An 18,447-nucleotide genomic window follows, 5' to 3' on the forward strand; every position below is an offset into this window, starting at 1 on the left:
AAGCCTCCCTACCTGCCTACCACCGTGCCACCCTACTTAGGGAGACACAATTAGAGCACCCAAACTGGCACCTCCAGCAGGCCCCAGCACCAGCAACTTGCTGCTGGGGGAAGGGCGGGGTGCCACCCAGTCAAGCCAGTAGTACCCAACGACCATATCGCTCTTTGACCGCTTTGTCACCACAAGTTTGTCGGAGACCCCAACGAGGAAAAATCGTCTCCAACAATCAAAAACCTCCTTGCGGATTGGTTCCGTCCTTCGTTCGTCTGTATCATCTGCGTCTATTTGCGCCCTGGGTCCTCGTTGTTGAGCTCGGTGCGGCCTTGGGATCAAGAACATGCCGCAGCTTGTGCGCCAATGACACCGGTACGGCGGCAGTCTAAGATTGATGGTTGGCCGCGATCCAGCAGATGACACTTCGCCCACATCCTCTGCTCCTCTTGCGCTCGGACCTCTACCAGCGACGATCCAAGCAATCCTCGACACCCGGGCACGCAATACACAAACATGTCCGAAAATAAGCGCCCGCGCCTCGATTACCCTACTATCGCTCCCAGCAACAACGACCAAGCTGTGGCCGATCCGCCTGCCTCGTCTGATCATAGACGGCGCTCGAGCTCAGGCAAAGCCGAGGGTAAACGTCGTTTCGAGTGTAAATACGTTGGCTGTGGTCGAGATTACTCTCGCGCCGAGCACCTCTATCGCCATCAACTCAACCGTACGCATCTCGCGTCATTCTGGCCATCGTCGAGATTCTCAATCCGCTAACTTGAGCCCAGATAACCCGAAAGAGATCTACAAATGTGACTATCCAGGATGTCTCCGGACCTTTGTGCGCCAGGACCTCTGCATCCGCCATCGCGAAAGGCACGAGGTGAGGGGGCCCATGCCAAAGGGCCACGACCCTCATCGAGAGCCTCTGTCGCCTCGATCCTCGTACAGTGAAGAGCCCGCAGTGAGCCCGACTTCTCCTACCTTGAATAACATGTTTGCGACACCGAGACTAGACGCAGATAACCTTCAGTCACCCAACCTCGGCCGGCCATCCTTCTCCAGTGAACCAGCCCTAAAGCCAACAGATCTCCAAGCCATAATTCAACAGAATGGTTCCGAGGCGAAGGGAACGAGCGATCACGCAACATCGCACGCTTTCTCTTCGGGGGTCCCACTGCGGCATGATCTCAACGCCATTCTTCATCAGCCTGCTCATTCCGCGAACTACGTTCAAGCAGATCTGTCGTCGGATTCGCCCTTGACCGCCCGAGGACCGCAAGGCATGTCCGACAAGGTCTACGATAATCTTGACCCAGCCATCTTAAGCAAGACGCGGACGCATTCAAACAGCTCTAGAATTCCCACGGCTGCTGATTCACAGATGTCAGACAGGTCTTCGGCCACGTATACCATGCCCAACTTGGGGGATCAGCCATTTAACGATTCACCGGTTTCCGTCCGAGACGAATTTGCCGCCTGGCTCTTTGAAGACGCCGGCGGCTTTCACACCGCTCCATTCTCGATGAGCGCGCAAGGAGGCATTGGGTTCGCCAATGGCGCCGAGATATTTGGCAGTGCGATGTATTCCAACTACTTTGCTGATCCGGCTTTGGACAATTCTTACCCTGGTCTCAGTCAGCAACGCCCAGTCGAAACGACGACCAAGGTGCCCGAGCCCTCTGTGGACAGCACTATTCTGTCCCACACAAAACGCGCGTCGTTGATTTCGTTAATGGAACGCTTCCACGAAGGCGACAATCCGTTGGTGCGACGGCTGCGAGAAGAGATATTCCAAGGCAATCCCGACGCAGAGGAGCATGTTCTCAGCATTCGTTCTATGCAACACTACATCGGCTCGTACTGGTATCATTTCCACGCACAAATGCCCATCCTACACCAGCCAACCTTTTCTGCCGACGACACCCACGAATATCTCCTCCTCGCGGTCATGGCCATTGGTGCCGCATTCCTCAACAAAGCCCATGGACGAGCGGTTACAGACGCTGCTGCGCGATTTGCCACCTTTATCGCCTGGCATCTACGTTGGCAAGTTTTTATGCATGGTGACTTTCATCCCCCGGCAAAGCTGTGGATTTTCCAGACGCTTTTGTTGCTTGAGGTATATGAGAAAATGAACGCGACTCGAATGCTGCACGAGCGATCCCACATTCATTATGCCACCACGATCAACTTGATGCGAAGAGGGACAGCTCTGATTGAGACGGCGAACCAGGATTCGTCTCGGATGCCTTCATCTCCTGAAGAGTGGTGGGGTCGCTGGATCACAGCAGAAGCCACTCGTCGCGCAGCTTATGCCGCATTCTATCTGGACGCACTTCACGCAGCCATGTTTGGCCACGCGGCAATGATGGTGGTGCATGAAATCCGACTCCCTCTCCCGTGCGACGATGCCCTGTGGTCGGCCACTTCCGCAGCCGAAGTTGGACGCGTTGAAGCTAGTTTGCATGCTAATGGGATCAAACCTACCACGTTCCTGGACGGGCTGAAAAAGACGCTGACAGGCCGCAAAGTTCGGACGAATAACTTTGGCAGAATCATCCTGATGGCTGGTCTTTTGTCTGTGTCGTGGCACATGAACCAGCGTGATCTTCAAGTGTCCAGCCTCGGCGTGTCTCAGACGATGGGTGTTCCAGACGGCTGGAGGACACCGCTGACGAAAGCATTTGACTTTTGGAAGAAAGACTTTGACGAGAGCCTCGAGCACATGCGCAGGGCGGCACTGCCCTGGCAAAAGAACGATAGTGCCCCTGGTCAAGAGGACATGGCGCAGACTGCAGAGATACTCCACCACCTGAGCCACATGGCAATGCATAGCGATGTCATGGATTGCCAGATCTTTGCCGGTATCAAGAGACTCTTTGGCAGGGTTGTGACCAATGGCGATTACGAGAGGGTCAAGTGCAAGCTTTTCGACTGGGCAAAAGGGCCGAGCGCGAGGGTTGCTGTCTATCATGCCCTGCAGCTACTCAAGTCAGTGATACTGCCGGGGAAAGGCGGTTCCAGAAGGTTGTACAACGCGCGCGACGATTATCTTATGATGAGACCTTGGATCCTGTACTTTGCCGCTCTCGTTGTCTGGTCCTACGGTTTCGCTCTTGATGGAGTGCTTCGGCCTTTCCCAAGCCTTTTGCAACCTGATTCATCGCCGGGGGCTGCTTCGGCGCGGTCTCACGGCTCCAATCAGTCGATGCTCAATATGGCGCATGATGGCAGCGAGTTTCAGGTTGAAGCTGTCATCAAGGACGCTCACGCTTTCCTGCAGACAGTCGGGGCGGTGAAATCCCCGCAACAGCTCGAGTCGATCAAGGATGGTCGGAACAATGTTGTCGGAGTGTTGGCGATCCTGGAGACGGCCTTTCGGGATTCAAGATGGGAGTTGTTGCACGAGGCCGCTGATCTTCTGCGGAATGCTATTGTCCTGCTGCGTGGTGCGAGTCGTCAATGATACAGGGGGGAGGCCAGCGTTTTCGTAGATACTGTTTCCATGAGCGGTTTTTGTACAATGTATTGTGTCGTGAGCAAGCCATCGACATGAAGCTATTCCCGAACCACGGTCTGTGAGAGAGAGATCGTGGCACAAACGTCTTATTTGATGATTCGTTTTGTCACGTTTACCATTGAGACTGGAACTCACACAGGGGGGGGGAAGGGAGAAGGGCCGGGGAAGAGGCACACGCTCGACCCCCACGAACTGCCAGCAATACATGTATGGACGTGGGGGAAGCCCGTGCTGTTTCTTTCCCTTTCGCTCCCGGACGATCAACCGCCGAGTGCCAGCCAAACACACCACCCTATCGGCCCTAGTGCCCCAACATGTCCCACTGTATCCCTTGTACGGCATCATTTCCGCCGACACCGGTTCACAAGGATGACAGGTCCATTGTCACCGACGGCAATTGAACGGTGTCTCATCGACATACTTGGCAACCATGTATGTATTGTATGTATGGACCTGGGGTATGTTACAATGGTACAATACATGCGGAGAGCCGGTCCCATGCAAGTTGACTCTTTTTCAAGGACTAGGTGTTTCGATCCTATTTTTCCATACTGACACCACTGATTCTCGTTGTGGTTGGAGGTATATTCCTTTTACTAGGTATACAGTTTCTTCGAGACAGGATCATCGTTTGTCTGTTTTGACTGAGCTTCCGGCACATTTGCCCTGCAAAGCAAACCTTTCTCTTCTTTGCTATTCCCTAATAGTTACATCTCTCTTAAAAGCAACCACTTATTCGAAGGGATGGCCACCAGCCAGCTAAGGTCCCTCGAGGGCACCCCCAACGGGCAACAACGCCCAGCCGTGTCCGACACGCGGCCGCCAGGGGCCAAAATCAAGAGCATCGAGTACTTCCGCGTCAAGCCGCGGTGGCTGTTTGTCAAGATCTGCGACGACCGCGGACTCCACGGCTGGGGCGAGGCCACGCTCGAGGGCCACACGCGGGCCGTCGAGGGCGCTCTCGACGAGATCATCGAGCGCATCGTCGGGTACGAGGCCGAGTAAGTCACTTACCATGTCTGTGAGATCCTTTTTGGGGGGGAGAATGAGTATATATGTGTGAGGCGGATTACTGACTAAGAGGCAAATGGTGTGTTATCCTGCCTGTGGTTAGTGACATTGAACATATCTGGCAGACGATATGGCGCCTGGGGTTTTATCGTGGAGGGCCGGTCTTTATGTCTGCGCTGTCGGGGATCGATATTGCTCTGTGGGATCTGAAAGGTGAGGCGAGTCCAGGGGAGTTTCGGAGACAAGATATCTGCCGCTGGGCCCCAGGGGGGGGGGGGGGTCAAGGGGAAATATTGAAAGATCAGTCTGCTAACGAAAACGAAAAAATCCACAGGTCGGAGACTCAATGTCCCCGTCTACCAACTCCTGGGCGGCAAGGTCCGCAACAAGGTCCAGGTCTACGCGTGGATCGGTGGCGACACGTTCGCCGACATTGAAGGAGCCGCAAAAGCGCGCATCGCGCAGGGTCTGAAGTGCATCAAGATGAACGCCACGGGGCCCGTCAACTGGCTCGACTCGCCTTCCGTCCTGGACGCGACGATCGAGCGGCTCAAGATCGTCAAGGGGCTCGGACTCGACGCCGGCCTCGACTTCCACGGCCGCCTGCACAAGCCCATGGCCAAGCAGCTGGCCAAGGCGCTGGAGCCGTACCGGCCCCTGTTCATCGAGGAGCCCCTGCTGGTCGAGCACCCGGAGGCGCTCAAGCAGCTGGCCGCGAGCACGACCGTGCCGATCGCGTTCGGCGAGCGCCTCTACTCGCGCTGGGACGTCAAGCGGTTCCTCGAGGACGCCAGCGTCGACATCCTCCAGCCGGACATCGCCCACGCGGGCGGCATCTCCGAGACGCGCCGCATCGCCGCCCTGGCCGAGACGTACGACGTCGCCATCGCCCCGCACTGTCCGCTGGGGCCCCTCGCCCTCGCCGCCAGCATGCAGGTCGCCCTGTGCTCCCCCAACTTTGTCATCCAGGAAATGTCCCTCGGCATGCACTACAACGTCGAGGCCGGAGAGGAGGATCTCAACACCTACCTTGTCGACCCGGCCGTCTTTGCCATTCGCGATGGCTACGTCGACGCCCTCACGGGGCCCGGACTGGGCATCGAGATTGACGAGGCCGTCGTCCGCAGAATCGCCCAGTCTACCGGCCATTGGCAGTGTAAAGAGTTTTATGGGCCCGATGGGTCGATCCGGGAGTGGTAGGCCCCTTGGCACGGTGAGCTTGGAGGGGGGAGGGGGAGAGAAGAGATGGGAATGAAGATGGTGATGCAGATACCAACTGTCCACTGTTTTCTCGTGCTTCACTTTACCTGGCCCCGTTTTAAGGTGCGGTGAGAAGTGGGAGGGAAGGAAATGTTAAAAAAGAAAGCATATCTTGATATACTGATCCCAACTGACTATGGCCCCTAGCGCCCCTAGAACCCACTAGGTCTAGGCATTGACCTACTACTAGCCAGGTATACTATCCTCCAGTCTACAACGTAACACCAAACTCCCTACGCACAATACATGGGGATCAGTATCCCACTTCATCTCTCTTTCTTTCCCGCTTTTGTTCCGCCGTACGGGGAACCTCTGATCTGGGGTATGCGGGCATGGGGGGAGGGGGGGCCCGAGAACAGAGCGTCGGTATCTACGCCGCTCGACTCCGTGTGTGGTGTGTGGTGCCTCGCTGGAGGATTCTCAACCGATGGGATCGAATCCTTCTCTGCTCCCCCCAATCCTCTCTTCTGCTCTAGCGGGGAGGGAGCATGGATTGCACTTGTACGACGCACGTTGTTGTGTATCTGGACGGTATTCACAAGGAGTTTTTATTTCGCCCGAGGCCTCCAAGGAATATCTCGATAAAGTACTCGGGTTTTAACTTTGAGTGTGGGCCAGTGGCTCTACCCCACACAGGCAGTGACCAATACCCCCGTATGTATACCTAGCTATGTCATGTAATACCCGAAGGGGGCAGGGTTTCAAATATCCAGAACCTCGTACCTATCTAGTCGTATCCAAAGCTAAAGACATATATCTTGCAAATACGCATGTCTTGATGATGTTGTGCGGCAAGTCAGCACTGTGTATGTGTCGTGGTCCCCTATTCAAAAACACGAAACAAGGGGGGATTTGTCGTCGGTGAAACACTCACATTGTGGGCCCCGCGTGTTTCAGGATCTCGAGTCTGAGATGGACTTCCGCGACTTCAGTCATTGTTTCGACACTTGCTTGCCTTCTCTCGATATCCACGCAAGATGAGGCTCGATGGGATCTCGTTATGTCTTCTTACCCGGTTTGTTGCGCTTGTCACCGCGAGTGAGTCCCCAACCTCATTAGGCGGGACGATCGTCGATTCTTCCACAGAGCAGGGGAGGGAGAGCGAAAGCCCGTATTTTCCCTGGACGCATCAACCCATCTGCTCGGAGCACCTCAGCGAAGCGGGAGATGAGTTCTGCGTCTACACAAACGCGTCCTTCAGCAACGGACGCGGCATCTCCATCTTCACCACGCCCGCGATCGCGCGCGAGTTTGCGTCTCTGCCACCGTTCCAAGATGCCACGGCACTGTCCTCCAAGGGCATCAACCCCGACACAGACGAGGAAGATCGGCCCTGGTACACGGCGTCCCTCCCCGGTAAGGGAATCGGCATGTTGGCGTCGCGGCCGCTCAAACGTGGCGATCTGATCACGGCGTATACGCCCGCCCTTGTCGCACATATAGGCGACCTCGTCTTCTCAGAGGATCGGGAGAGATTGCTGAAGCTGGCTATTGATCAACTACCCCCGGCAAGTCGAGATGCCTATCTCGACCTGGCCAAGATTTACGATGAGCCGGAGGTCGTGGCTCAGGATGTGTTGAAGGCGAATGGATTCGACATGAAGATTGGGGGGTTGTTGCATCCGGCTGTGTTTCCAGAGGCCGCGAGATACAACCATGCCTGTGATCCCAAGTATGTTTGTTGGATATTCTATTCCCCTCCCATTATTTTGACCTACGAGTATATAGCTGACTGGACGCTTTGATAGCGCGCAATACTTCCTCTCGACCGACCTGTTGACACACTACGTCCATGCCGTGCGCCCCATCGAAAAGGACGAGGAAATCACAATCTCGTACGCGCCGCCTCTCCGCCTCCACGCCGACCGGCAGCAATTCTTCAAGTCTGTCTTCCACTTCACGTGTTCTTGTCGACGCTGCTCACCGGACTCCCACAACAGCCTCCGCACGGTACGAGACTCGGACAAGGCTACTCAAGACATCGTCAACCTGCAGTGGCAGCTCTCCCGACCCGACCCGACCGCCGGCGTCAGAGAAGCCGAAACGCTCGTCGACCTCTACAAAGCCGAGGGACTGGAAGGGTTTCTGGACGACGCGTACGGTCACGCCGCACTGGCGTATAGTCGCGTCGGCAGCGCGAGAGGGGCCAAGAAGTATGCCAGGTTGGCGGTCGAGGCCGCGTGGTTCAAGTACGGGTTTGACGGGGAAGGCATGGACAAGGTCAGGGAGTGGGAGAGCATCGCGAGGGATCCTACGGCTCATGCGAGTTGGAGGAGTGCGATCAGGAAGACGGAATTATAGTAGAATTTAATGTGAAAAAGGCAGAGAATTTTGAGCACACGACGCTCCCTTCCTTCTTGCTCACTATTGAAAATGTCTGCGCCACAAAATAGGAGGCGGTGAGGGGCAAGGCAAGGGGGGAAAGAGGCTGAGCTCACGTGCTAGCCTTCCACTATTCCTAATCCGTCCTTGCATGCCCTGCCACGTTGTCGTCCTCTTTAACCGCCAGCATCATCGCTGCGGTTATCATCGTTGAGATGTTTTTAATCATGTCTACACCATTGACGGGAATGAGATCAAGGCCAGGCCTGACGTCCCTCCACCAGTCTGCCACTGGCCTTGTTCGAAGCGCTCCGAACCAAGATGCCGATTGAACCGCTAACTATCACCGTGGCATGCTCCACCCTGATCTCGAACGTCGGAAAAGCCTCTGTGGAGATCTACTCGTTTGTGTCTAGGGTGCGAGATGCCCATCGAGATCTCGACGCTGTCCTGAAGGAACTGTCGTCCCTGGGCCTCTGTTTGGAAACGCTCCGGAACGACGCCATGGTCACCTCCAAGCGCGTACCTCAACCCCTCGAGAACCGGGTTCTTCTCGTCCTGGTCAACACGGCCGAAGTCGTCAAGGAGATGCGCGAGATGTTGGACAACTTGTCCTCGGACAGGTTCGGCAATCAGATGAAATGGGCCATCTACGGGCAAAGCGACATGAACAAGCTCAGAAGCCGGTTGGAGTCTCACAAGGCCGCGCTGGAGATAGCTCTGGCCCTGTTGACTTTGTGAGTGGGCCTTTTTTTTTTCACAGTTTTTCCTTTTATTGAGTGTTGCCATCCGCTTACAGACTCCAGATCTCTCACCACGGCCATCAAGGATGATACAAGCAGTATCCGTCGGAATGTCAAGGAAACTGCCGTAGGTCTGGACCAGATTGTCCAAGTCCTAGCGGCGTTGCCAGAACGTGTTGCCGCCCAGTTACAAGTGGGCGCATTGAATGAAGCAGCCATCGTCGACACTAACAGACCAGCTCTGCAGGAATTGACAGCACCAGAAGCCCCAGTGGAAAACTCTGCCCGGACCCTCGAAAGTCTTTTTCCTCCTCCACCCATGAATGCGGAAGATCAAACCCCAAGCAACTTGGATGCAGCCGCGGCCGTACAGTCCAGCAGCCCTGCGTTGGCTGTTGTGGCTGCCGAGTCTTCAGGCCAGCCAGTCAACAGCACCCAGGACCAGGCATCTCGGTCTCCAAAATGGCGGAATGACAACTCGCATTCAAAGCTTCAACCGCCGCCGCCGTTTGAGCAGGTAGCGGTTGATAAGGAGCCTGATGCGCCGGAAGAGTGGGTATCGAGGATAGACAGGCTGGCCCGCAGATTGGAGCAGGAGAAAAGGGCACGTCAGCGGAATAAAGAGGAGCGTTCGGGACGACGGGCGGGAAAATCAACCCCTCGCGAAGATGAAGTGTTGAAATGGGACGACTCCTTGCGGCCTCGGATGACAACAAATTTCCCCGGCGCTCCCGTTCGAAAGAGGACTGGCCATCCGCCTCTGGGTATGTCGCAATTCCCGGACGTCGACGACGACGACCATGACAACCGGCAAGCACCTGGGCTCTTCGAATCTATGCAGCGCAAGGCTCTGGGTGGAGACAGCCAGGTAGAGCGCGGCGGAGAACGACCACGACTTCAAGAGGACGACAAGGACAACGACAAGCAACCACGTCAGTTTTTCTTCCCAAGTTTCTTTTCCGGCCCAAGTCCCAGGCCTATGGAGAAACCAGAGAAATGGACGTAGATCAAAAGTGAATTCCTGCGCCCCCGTGCAGTCACGCCCCCACGGTCAGTTAGAGACACTGACAAGTTGGCAACAGGTGAGGTACGACGAGGGGCAAACATGAAAAAGCGACCGAAGGCGTATCCGGAAAAGGACAGGCCGTATGAAATAATTTGGCCAGAAGAGACAGCACATCAGCCATTTTCATAGGGCAGTTTTGGGGGATTTAGGGACTATGTTGTGCTGATTGATGACTCGAATCCGCTCCTCTTGGCCGTGACTTGTGTGTGTTCGTGGAGGTAAAAGGTGGACTGTGGACTGTGGACTGTGGTTTGTTGCGGAATTGCCATCGAGGGAATCGGACATGATGCGTACGACAATGGCATCGTACAGCTTGGGATTATTATGGCGATATATGGGGTTATCTAAAGTCATCATGTGGCTTTTTCTGTCGAGAATCCAGTGAAGCAGAAAAGGACAGCTTTGGGGGGCTATGTAAATATATATATATATACCTCTCTCTCTGATAAGTGGTAAATGGTCAGAATATCGGTAAAGTGACAAGACCACCGTTTTCAAGACGGTACGGTGTTGATTGAATACTGGGAAGAGGAAGGGAGGACGATCCAAGTCCGCAACTTGGGTGGATCGGGCACGAGCACAGGCCATGGGGTAAGATACATACGACGCAGGAGTACATGCATACCGGGTAAGTACGTGGGACCTTGTAAGTGTGTTCTCAGTGGCGTCGGCTTACCCCCGCGGGGGTTTGTCGATCTCTGGAGAAGGAGGAGGGGGGAGTTGGAGGAGAAGGAAGGGTGGTACAGTAGTACTGGCTGGCGAACAGCAGACGAATGAGTGAGGGAGGAAGGAGTGCGAAACACACCACGTTTTTGGAACTTGTCGTCGTCCATACCTAGAGGGATTAGATAGATAGAGGGAAGAGAGTCACTAATGACATAGCATGCTCGGTTGGTACTGTGAAGGTGTCATAACACAGACACGCACGAGAGAGAGAGAGAGAGAGAGAACCCCCCGCAGCGAATATTCAAACCTACAAGGCTGAACGAAAGGGGGAGGTTAACCGCCATGGCCCTCACTTTTCCGGCCATGTTCTCGCTCGAGAATAGGACCGCCGTCGTCACAGGTACGTCAGGTTCAGATTCTCGGGTTCGGCGGGGACTCTGAGAAGGACTATCACCTTAGCTCGTTGTACACGCTGACTCTGGGATACATCAGGCGCGACAAGAGGTATTGGAGCCGCAATGGCTGTGGCCCTGGCAGAGGCTGGGGCTGACATCGTTTTGGTCCAGGTAGTGACAGACCCCCGACACACTGAGGACGGCGAGGGTTGCTCACTGGAACATCCATCTGTCCGTCTGTCTATCGATCTATCTATATCTCTAACACCTCAAGAAATAGAGAGACGACACCAACACGACGACAAAAACCGCCATCGAGGCCCTCGGCCGCAAAGCCTCCATCTACACGGCCGACCTGGCCTCACAGTCCGAGGTTTCCAGCCTCGCGCCCAAAATCCTCAACGAAGGCGGCCACGACGTGTCCATCCTGGTGACGTGCGCGGGGATCCAGCGACGGCATCCCGCACACGAATTCCCCCTCGCGGACTGGGACGAGGTCGTCCAGGTGAACCTGCGGAGTGTCTTCACCCTGTGCCGCGACTTTGGGGCGTATATGCTCACGCGACCTCTCCCGACGGGTGGTGGGAGAAGGGGCTCCATCGTCAACATCGCCAGCCTGGTCAGCTTCTCCGGCGGGCTGACCGTCCCTGCCTACGCGGCCGCAAAGGGCGGCATCGCCCAGCTCACAAAGGCCCTCAGCAACGAGTGGGCCGGTCGCGGGGTCAACGTCAACGCCATCGCGCCGGGTTACATCCACACGGACATGAACGAGGCGCTCATCAACGATGAGACCCGCGCCAGACAGATCCTCGAGCGCATCCCTATGGGTCGGTGGGGGACGCCGGACGATTTCAAGGGCGTGGTCGTCTGGTTGGCCAGTCCGGCGAGTGCGTACGTCTCGGGCCATGTGCTCGTTGTTGATGGGGGGTGGATGGGGAGGTAGGTAGGTAGGACACTACCTTACCTAGGTCCTCGAGGGTGGTGTCGTGTGTCAGAGGAATCAAAGGGTAGGGCTATTGGAGTGATTGACAGAGAGGGAGGGTATGGCATGACAAAAGGCTGCTTTACTCATGAGATCTGGCCCGAGGAGAAAGCTGCACGGCGGGCCCTATGAAAAGGACAAGCAGGTAGGTAGATGTTTGCAGTGAGTATCAGCGAGTCCTTGTCCACAGAAATGTGATCATTTACGCTTTTCGCTTCTCGCTTCAAGGCTACTACTACATCCCATCCAATCTGTCACTGCTGAGGACACGACATGACGAGACAACAACAGTGACATGCATCCCGACGTGCCAAGAAGCCCTATGTGCCTTGATCTAGACAAAATCAGTTGTCTGACAGCGACTTAATACTTCAGGAACCATTGCCCCACTGCACCTAATAAAATAAGGAATGGTCCTAAATTGTGTCCATTGGGAAGCTCGCCATTCGAAAGCGTTGTTGGTCTGACTGTAACTCATTTCACTCCTGCAGTCCTAGATACTGGTATTTGTAACTTTACTTTTTATGCTTTGCTTAACAATAGAGCGAAAACATAATCCCAGAACAAAATACAACCGTTATTCTGGATATTTAGTTCGTTATGAATACTGCGTCCTCTGCAATCCACAACCTCTTGGAGTAGAACTCTGGCAAAGCCTCTCCCTAGCTGCCTAAAGACTCAGACTAGAACGCCGAACTAGGTCCATATGGACCTCCGAACATACTCGTCGTGTTTATTGCGTTAGGTTATGATTCAAAGACGTGGCAATAGCTGCGCATGCCCGAGCTATCGATCTCTTGAATAGCCTGCTGCAGCTCTCCCTGTCGTCTACGCTTTCTTGGAACCTGATCGGAAACTGGTAGAGAAAGTTTGCCCTCGGTTGGAACTTAACCTCCAGCGCCTGGTCCAGAGGTCGCGATCCCCGTCGTCTCCTGTGTTCGACTGTTACTCTATGATGTCCCGGTAGCTCATCACTCGGGCAGTCCCTACCACTTTCGATTTGGTGGATACGCGCAAGTTTTTTCTCACAATTCTGAAGAAATAGTTGTTGGCTTCGGTCTCGTAACAGACTGCTCTCGGTTAACGCCCGCTCGGCGGCGTTAAGGGCTTTTTACACTCTATGCTGGCTTCGCTCGCTCACATGGCGGGATTCACCTTCAACCAGGTGCCGGAGCGCTGCAAATCCCTCGGATGTCACGGGTGTGGCCTATATTTCGTCGGCCGGAAAGAACTAAGTCTGTTGAGGTGTGATGTATGCTGGAATCTGATCAATTTCCGGTCCTGTGATGGTGGCAAGGACACGATCCGAGTCAAACGGGAAGAGGCCCACCTTTTTCCAAGCAGAAACAATGTTAAACTCGGTAAAAGCGGCTTGCCGTGCTCGGCTATATAATAATGTAAAGTGCTGCTTGCCAACTGTTCCAGCTCCTCCGCGGTACAGTTACTCGACTTATTCTCGATATGCTATCTTAAGCGGGCCAAAGATGCCGACGTCGAGCGGCTGGAGTTTACGAGAAGTATGGGAAGGTAAACGACAAAGGATAATATTGTGATGGAAACAAAACTCGAGTAGCTCAGCGGATTCATGGGTGGCAAAGCCATCATTGATCAAAACACGGGGTTTACTACAGGCTCGGGAGCGGGTTTGAGGTTCAAACACGTCCTTAATCCACGATAGACTGATATGTCTGTCGATATATCCTTTGGGTGAACACGTAAAGTGCTAATCAGGCGTGGGATGGGTGGTCCAGACACTACGGTGGGTCGATGCAGGCCAGATAATCAAGGGCGGGAGGGCAGTTCCTGTCGCAGACACACATTCTATAGCAGTAACGAGAACGCGTTTTACTCCGGTGCCTCGATGGCGGCGCGTGTCCTCGCTGTGCACCAACATTTTGACAGTCGTGGCTTGACCGAGGAGCACGCCTGTCTCACCCATATTGTACACGTTCTCGGGAGTGATATCAGGGTTAGCTAGCTCTATGCCAATGATGTCGAACCAGTGTTTGACCTTGTCATATATATTCTCGTTAGCTCTTAGCCAGTCGATGCCTTTAAGCCTTCGGGCCCGCAGTTCTGGATGACGTGAGTAAAGTGCTTGGGGATTGTTCTTGCCGAGAGGTTGCGCTCTATCGTTTGTCTGTGTCGAGTACGTGGTGCCACGACGCCGCCTGATAACTAGTGCCAATCTTCGCAAGGCTTTAACGGGCAGGGAAAAACCGTCGTCTGCACACCGTAAAACATAGGCGACTAGCGCCTTCTCTTCTTGTGGTGTGAGGTACTGTTGATTGATGGCTTTCTTCCGCCTTGCAAACGCTTCAGTCGAACTGCTCGGGAGTGTAGAGGGGCGAGCGTCGCTCGACGAGGGCAGGTTAGTCGCTCTTCTTGACGAAAACCGATCGTCTCCGGCCGTGGTGGTTAAATTCATCATTTGGCGCTCGACAGTGGCTTCATAGAAGCTCGATATTTACTCTAATGGAACGACGCCCCGGGTTGACGTACCATGGTCAAGGCCACGGTTGCAAGCTGAGCATTATCGGAACGGAACAGTTTTACACCGGTAACTGCGCCCTCTTGTGCGACGTGGCGCAGTCAAACTGTTTAACCCGTAAGGCTGGCAGTGACGATGTTGAGTTCAACCATTCCCATGCTCACGCATTGTAACTTACTAGGTCTTGTTAATTTCTTGCAACAACGTCACACCTCGCAGCCCGCGAGCAGACTTCGAGGACAACATCATGGGCGACCCACTATCCGTTGCCGCTAGCGTGGCTGGCCTACTGTCTCTCGGCTTACAGAGTACAGAGTACCTTTACAAGTACTACACCGCGTGCCGAGATCAACATCAGGATCTCGCCAAAATTGCAGACCAACTCGGTAGCCTTCTCGAATCCGTCCAAATTATCGACGAGATTGTGCGCACCCGCACCTGGCGGCGCAACGAGCAGTCAATCCTACAATCTATTGAAAATTCTATCACTCATAGTGAAGAGGCTATAAAAGGGTTACAGCGTGAAGTCGACAAATTCAAAAATGAGCCCAACAACGACTGGAAAAAAAAGGTAGTGTCCGTTGGGCGACGGGCGGCGTATCCATTCAAGAGGAGCACATTAGAAGACCTCGGCGACGATGTGAACGAGTTTCGTGGCAACTTGTTAACCGCACTACAGGCGCTTCAGCTGAAAGAGCATCAGAATACACAAGGCGACATCGAGGAGGTCAACGCTATCGTCAAGGACATACAGGCACGAAGCGTCAGTGCCGGTCTGCGGAAGTGGCTGAGTGCACCTGACGCGTCAGTCAACTTCAATGCCGCAGTTGCCAAACGACACGCGAGCACTGGGCAGTGGTTGGTCCAAGGTCCCGCCTATACCACATGGCTACAGCAGAGCAATTCATTTCTGTGGCTGTATGGCTTCGCTGGCTGTGGAAAGTCCGTACTGTGCTCGACGGCGATCCAGCACGCCTTTCGCCGCCGACAATCGTCCGCCGACAGTGCGGCCGCCTTCTTCTTCTTCGACTTTAGAGACGAGTCGAAACAAGATGCGTCTGCGGCGCTAAAAGCATTGCTACTCCAGCTCTGTGGGCAGATTCCCGGTCTGGAGGCAGACTTGACCCGCCTGAAAGATTCATCTAATCATAGCACTCCACCGGTACAGGTCTTCCTGGAATACCTGCGACAAGGCGTGGCCCGGTGTCGCAACGTCTATATTCTACTTGATGCCTTAGATGAGAGTCCTGCGGGCAACTCGCGCCTCGAAGTCCTATCGCTGATAGAGACCATGCGACAATGGCAGCTGCTGGGCTTGCACTTGTTAGTCACCAGTCGGGACGCCTCCGATATCCGAGCATATCTACAGTTTCCGGCACTCCCCGCGGGCGTAGAGCATATCGCGATGAAAAACGACAGTGTCCAGGAAGATATCTCGCGATTTGTGTCATTTCAAGTTGACTACGACCGTGAGCTTCAGCACTGGGGTAGCCATCGACAGAAGATCAAGAGCTATCTGGTCTCGCATGCGGATGGAGTGTAAGTAATTCACTATGTTTGTCCATTCCCACGTACAAGAGCTGACTGATGTGCAGATTTCGTTGGGTCGAATGCCAACTTGAGCCGCTGCGGCAGTGTCCTCTAACTGAGTATCATCTAGAAGAGTGTCTGCGAGAACTGCCAGAGTCTCTTGACGAGACGTACGAGCGGATTCTCTGTGGCATCAAGTTTAAGAAGGACGCGCAACGAATCCTGTCCCTCCTGTGTTATGCATCGCGGCCGTTGTCGATCGATGAGGTCATTGAGGCTCTCGCTGTCGACATTGACAACCGTGAGTGCTATAATCCAAGGAGGAGAAGCACTGGCGGTGCTGACCACCTCACTCGAATTTGTCCTGGACTCATTGAGATCAGCCTGGATATATTGGGTACACAGGGAGTCCGGATTGCTCATTTCTCGGTCCAAGAGTTCCTACTCTCCGACCGCATTCGAAAAGGTCGAGCGGCCGATTTCGCTTTGTCAGGCCCATCGCAGCATGAGCGGATCAGCAAAACTTGTCTACTTTATCTCCAACACGAAGAATTCTTGCAACAGAATTTGAGCCCAGATCTCGTGAGACAATATGCCTTTGCAAAATATGCTGCGGAGCATTGGCACCACCATTATCGCCAAGCTGACGGCCAATTTGCCCGACAGTTGTCAGAGATGGTTCGCAATCTGTTGATGACGCGCTGTGCGAAAGAACGTTGGCTTCGGCTAGGCAATCCAGAACCGCCATGGTCAACTGACGTGGATTACTCCACAGTCGCTGAAAATCATCCTTCGGCAACATACTATGCTTCTCTTCTTGGCCAAGACGAAGTGTTGATGCTTATTCTATCTATATCTACAGCAGATGTCAACGCACAAGGAGGCTATTACGGCAACGCACTACAGGCGGCATCAGAGCATGGCCACGAGAAGGTAGTGCAGATACTACTCGAGAAGGGTGCCGATGTCAACGTACAGGGAGGCTATTACGGTAACGTACTACAGGCGGCATCAATGCATGGCCACGAGAAGGTAGTGCAGATACTACTCGAGAAGGGTGCCGATGTTAACGTACAAGGAGGCGATTATGGCAACGCACTACAGGCGGCATCAATACGTGGCTACGAGAAGGTAGTACAGATACTACTCGAGAAGGGTCCCGATGTCAACGCACAAGGAGGCCGCTATAGTAACGCACTACGGGCGGCATCAGAGTATGGCCAGGAGAAGGTAGTGCAGATACTACTCGAGAAGGGTGCCGATGTCAACGTACAAGGAGGCTATTACGGCAACGCACTACAGGCGGCATCAGGGTATGGCCACGAGAAGGTAGTGCAGATACTACTCGAGAAGGGTGCCGACGTCAACGTACAAGGAGGCCGCTATAGTAACGCACTACAGGCGGCATCAATGCGTGGCCACGAGAAGGTAGTGCAGATACTACTCGAGAAGGGTGCCGATGTCAACGTACAGGGAGGCGATTATGGTAACGCACTATAGGCGGCGTCAGCGGGTGGCTACGAGAAGGCGGTATAGATTCTTACTTAACTACCTCCCCACCTGGATCGGTATGGAATGTTACCGTAGTACAATATACATATAGTGCTCCGTACACTTAATATATACCTTATCAAATAACTCTGTCAGACGATCGTTAGGGACCATTGTGTTTGAATCCCAAATTTGGGAACCCCGCCTAACTTTAGCGAAGAACGTCCACAGCAATAAACTTCGGTCAGACATTTCAATTTAGCCTAAATTTAGTACGGCGGGACTCTTGACACAAAGGGATATATGTTAATCCCTCCACAGACTTTATGACGAACTGGGCTTCATCCGCGAATCCACCGCCAGCAACAAGGTATACAGCACCTCGAGGATCGGGATGGACACGCCCAACTCCCTGCCCTTGCGCACGGGCGTGCCCAGGATGACATCGACCTCCATGGGGCGGCCCATCTTGGCGTCGGTCTGCATGCTGCTGCCGATGGGCTGCATCTCTTGGATCTTCGTGATGAGCTCGTCGACCAGCTCGTAGCGGAGGGGCACGTCGCAGCGGCGGGCCACGTCGATGACCTCGTGCATCAGGTTGCGCGTCAGGGGCATGGCGTCGGGCGACGACCTCAGCCACGCGTGCGTGTCCAGCATCGTCAGCGTCGTCAGCGAGTTCCACGCCACGTTCCACACCACCTTCTCCCACCGCTGGATCTGCACGTTGTCCTCGACCGAGAAGGGCGTGTGGCCCTCGCGCAGCAGCGACGTGAATTCGTCGAGCCGCGCCTGTTCGACCGCCGGGTCCAGCTCCGGGTTGCGGAAGACGCCGATCTGCGTGTTTTCCGATTTCCAGTGGTGAACGGTCCCGGGCGTGTTTTGGCTGGCCCCGACCCACGTCTTGTGTGTACTCATCCGTCAGTTGAAGAATGTACGTGTGGCGGATTAGACAGGAGGGCGGGCGGGGGACAGGAAG

The 18,447-nt window shown here is 54.5% G+C and overlaps 7 protein-coding genes across 7 annotated transcripts; 6 read left to right on the plus strand and 1 right to left on the minus strand.

Annotated features, from left to right (window-relative positions):
• Positions 1 to 507: 507 nt before the first annotated feature.
• On the plus strand, positions 508 to 3,460 carry AYO21_06157 (hypothetical protein; the record flags this gene model as incomplete). Its single annotated transcript, XM_022656121.1, has 2 exons — positions 508 to 718; positions 780 to 3,460. 2 exons carry the CDS (start codon positions 508 to 510, stop codon positions 3,458 to 3,460), a joined length of 2,892 nt encoding a protein of 963 aa, XP_022511641.1.
• A 798-nt stretch (positions 3,461 to 4,258) lies between these two features.
• Positions 4,259 to 5,725, plus strand: AYO21_06158 (hypothetical protein; the record flags this gene model as incomplete). The annotated part of the gene is made up of 3 exons (XM_022656122.1): positions 4,259 to 4,515; positions 4,629 to 4,738; positions 4,860 to 5,725. The coding sequence occupies 3 exons, from the start codon at positions 4,259 to 4,261 to the stop codon at positions 5,723 to 5,725; spliced, it is 1,233 nt and encodes a 410-aa protein (XP_022511642.1).
• A 1,037-nt stretch (positions 5,726 to 6,762) lies between these two features.
• On the plus strand, positions 6,763 to 8,086 carry AYO21_06159 (hypothetical protein; the record flags this gene model as incomplete). The annotated part of the gene is made up of 3 exons (XM_022656123.1): positions 6,763 to 7,457; positions 7,534 to 7,668; positions 7,726 to 8,086. The coding sequence occupies 3 exons, from the start codon at positions 6,763 to 6,765 to the stop codon at positions 8,084 to 8,086; spliced, it is 1,191 nt and encodes a 396-aa protein (XP_022511643.1).
• Positions 8,087 to 8,428: 342 nt separating this feature from the next.
• On the plus strand, positions 8,429 to 9,856 carry AYO21_06160 (hypothetical protein; the record flags this gene model as incomplete). The annotated part of the gene is made up of 2 exons (XM_022656124.1): positions 8,429 to 8,844; positions 8,914 to 9,856. The coding sequence occupies 2 exons, from the start codon at positions 8,429 to 8,431 to the stop codon at positions 9,854 to 9,856; spliced, it is 1,359 nt and encodes a 452-aa protein (XP_022511644.1).
• Positions 9,857 to 10,924: 1,068 nt separating this feature from the next.
• On the plus strand, positions 10,925 to 11,920 carry AYO21_06161 (2-deoxy-D-gluconate 3-dehydrogenase; the record flags this gene model as incomplete). Its single annotated transcript, XM_022656125.1, has 3 exons — positions 10,925 to 10,982; positions 11,075 to 11,208; positions 11,258 to 11,920. The coding sequence occupies 3 exons, from the start codon at positions 10,925 to 10,927 to the stop codon at positions 11,918 to 11,920; spliced, it is 855 nt and encodes a 284-aa protein (XP_022511645.1).
• A 1,762-nt stretch (positions 11,921 to 13,682) lies between these two features.
• On the minus strand, positions 13,683 to 14,387 carry AYO21_06162 (hypothetical protein; the record flags this gene model as incomplete). Its single annotated transcript, XM_022656126.1, has 1 exon — positions 13,683 to 14,387. The coding sequence occupies one exon, from the start codon at positions 14,385 to 14,387 to the stop codon at positions 13,683 to 13,685; it is 705 nt and encodes a 234-aa protein (XP_022511646.1).
• A 310-nt stretch (positions 14,388 to 14,697) lies between these two features.
• On the plus strand, positions 14,698 to 17,480 carry AYO21_06163 (hypothetical protein; the record flags this gene model as incomplete). The annotated part of the gene is made up of 2 exons (XM_022656127.1): positions 14,698 to 15,989; positions 16,046 to 17,480. 2 exons carry the CDS (start codon positions 14,698 to 14,700, stop codon positions 17,478 to 17,480), a joined length of 2,727 nt encoding a protein of 908 aa, XP_022511647.1.
• Positions 17,481 to 18,447: the final 967 nt, after the last annotated feature.

Source organism: Fonsecaea monophora (genome assembly GCF_001642475.1).
Source record: "Fonsecaea monophora strain CBS 269.37 chromosome Unknown Scaff41, whole genome shotgun sequence".
Taxonomy (NCBI): Eukaryota; Fungi; Ascomycota; class Eurotiomycetes; order Chaetothyriales; family Herpotrichiellaceae; genus Fonsecaea; species Fonsecaea monophora.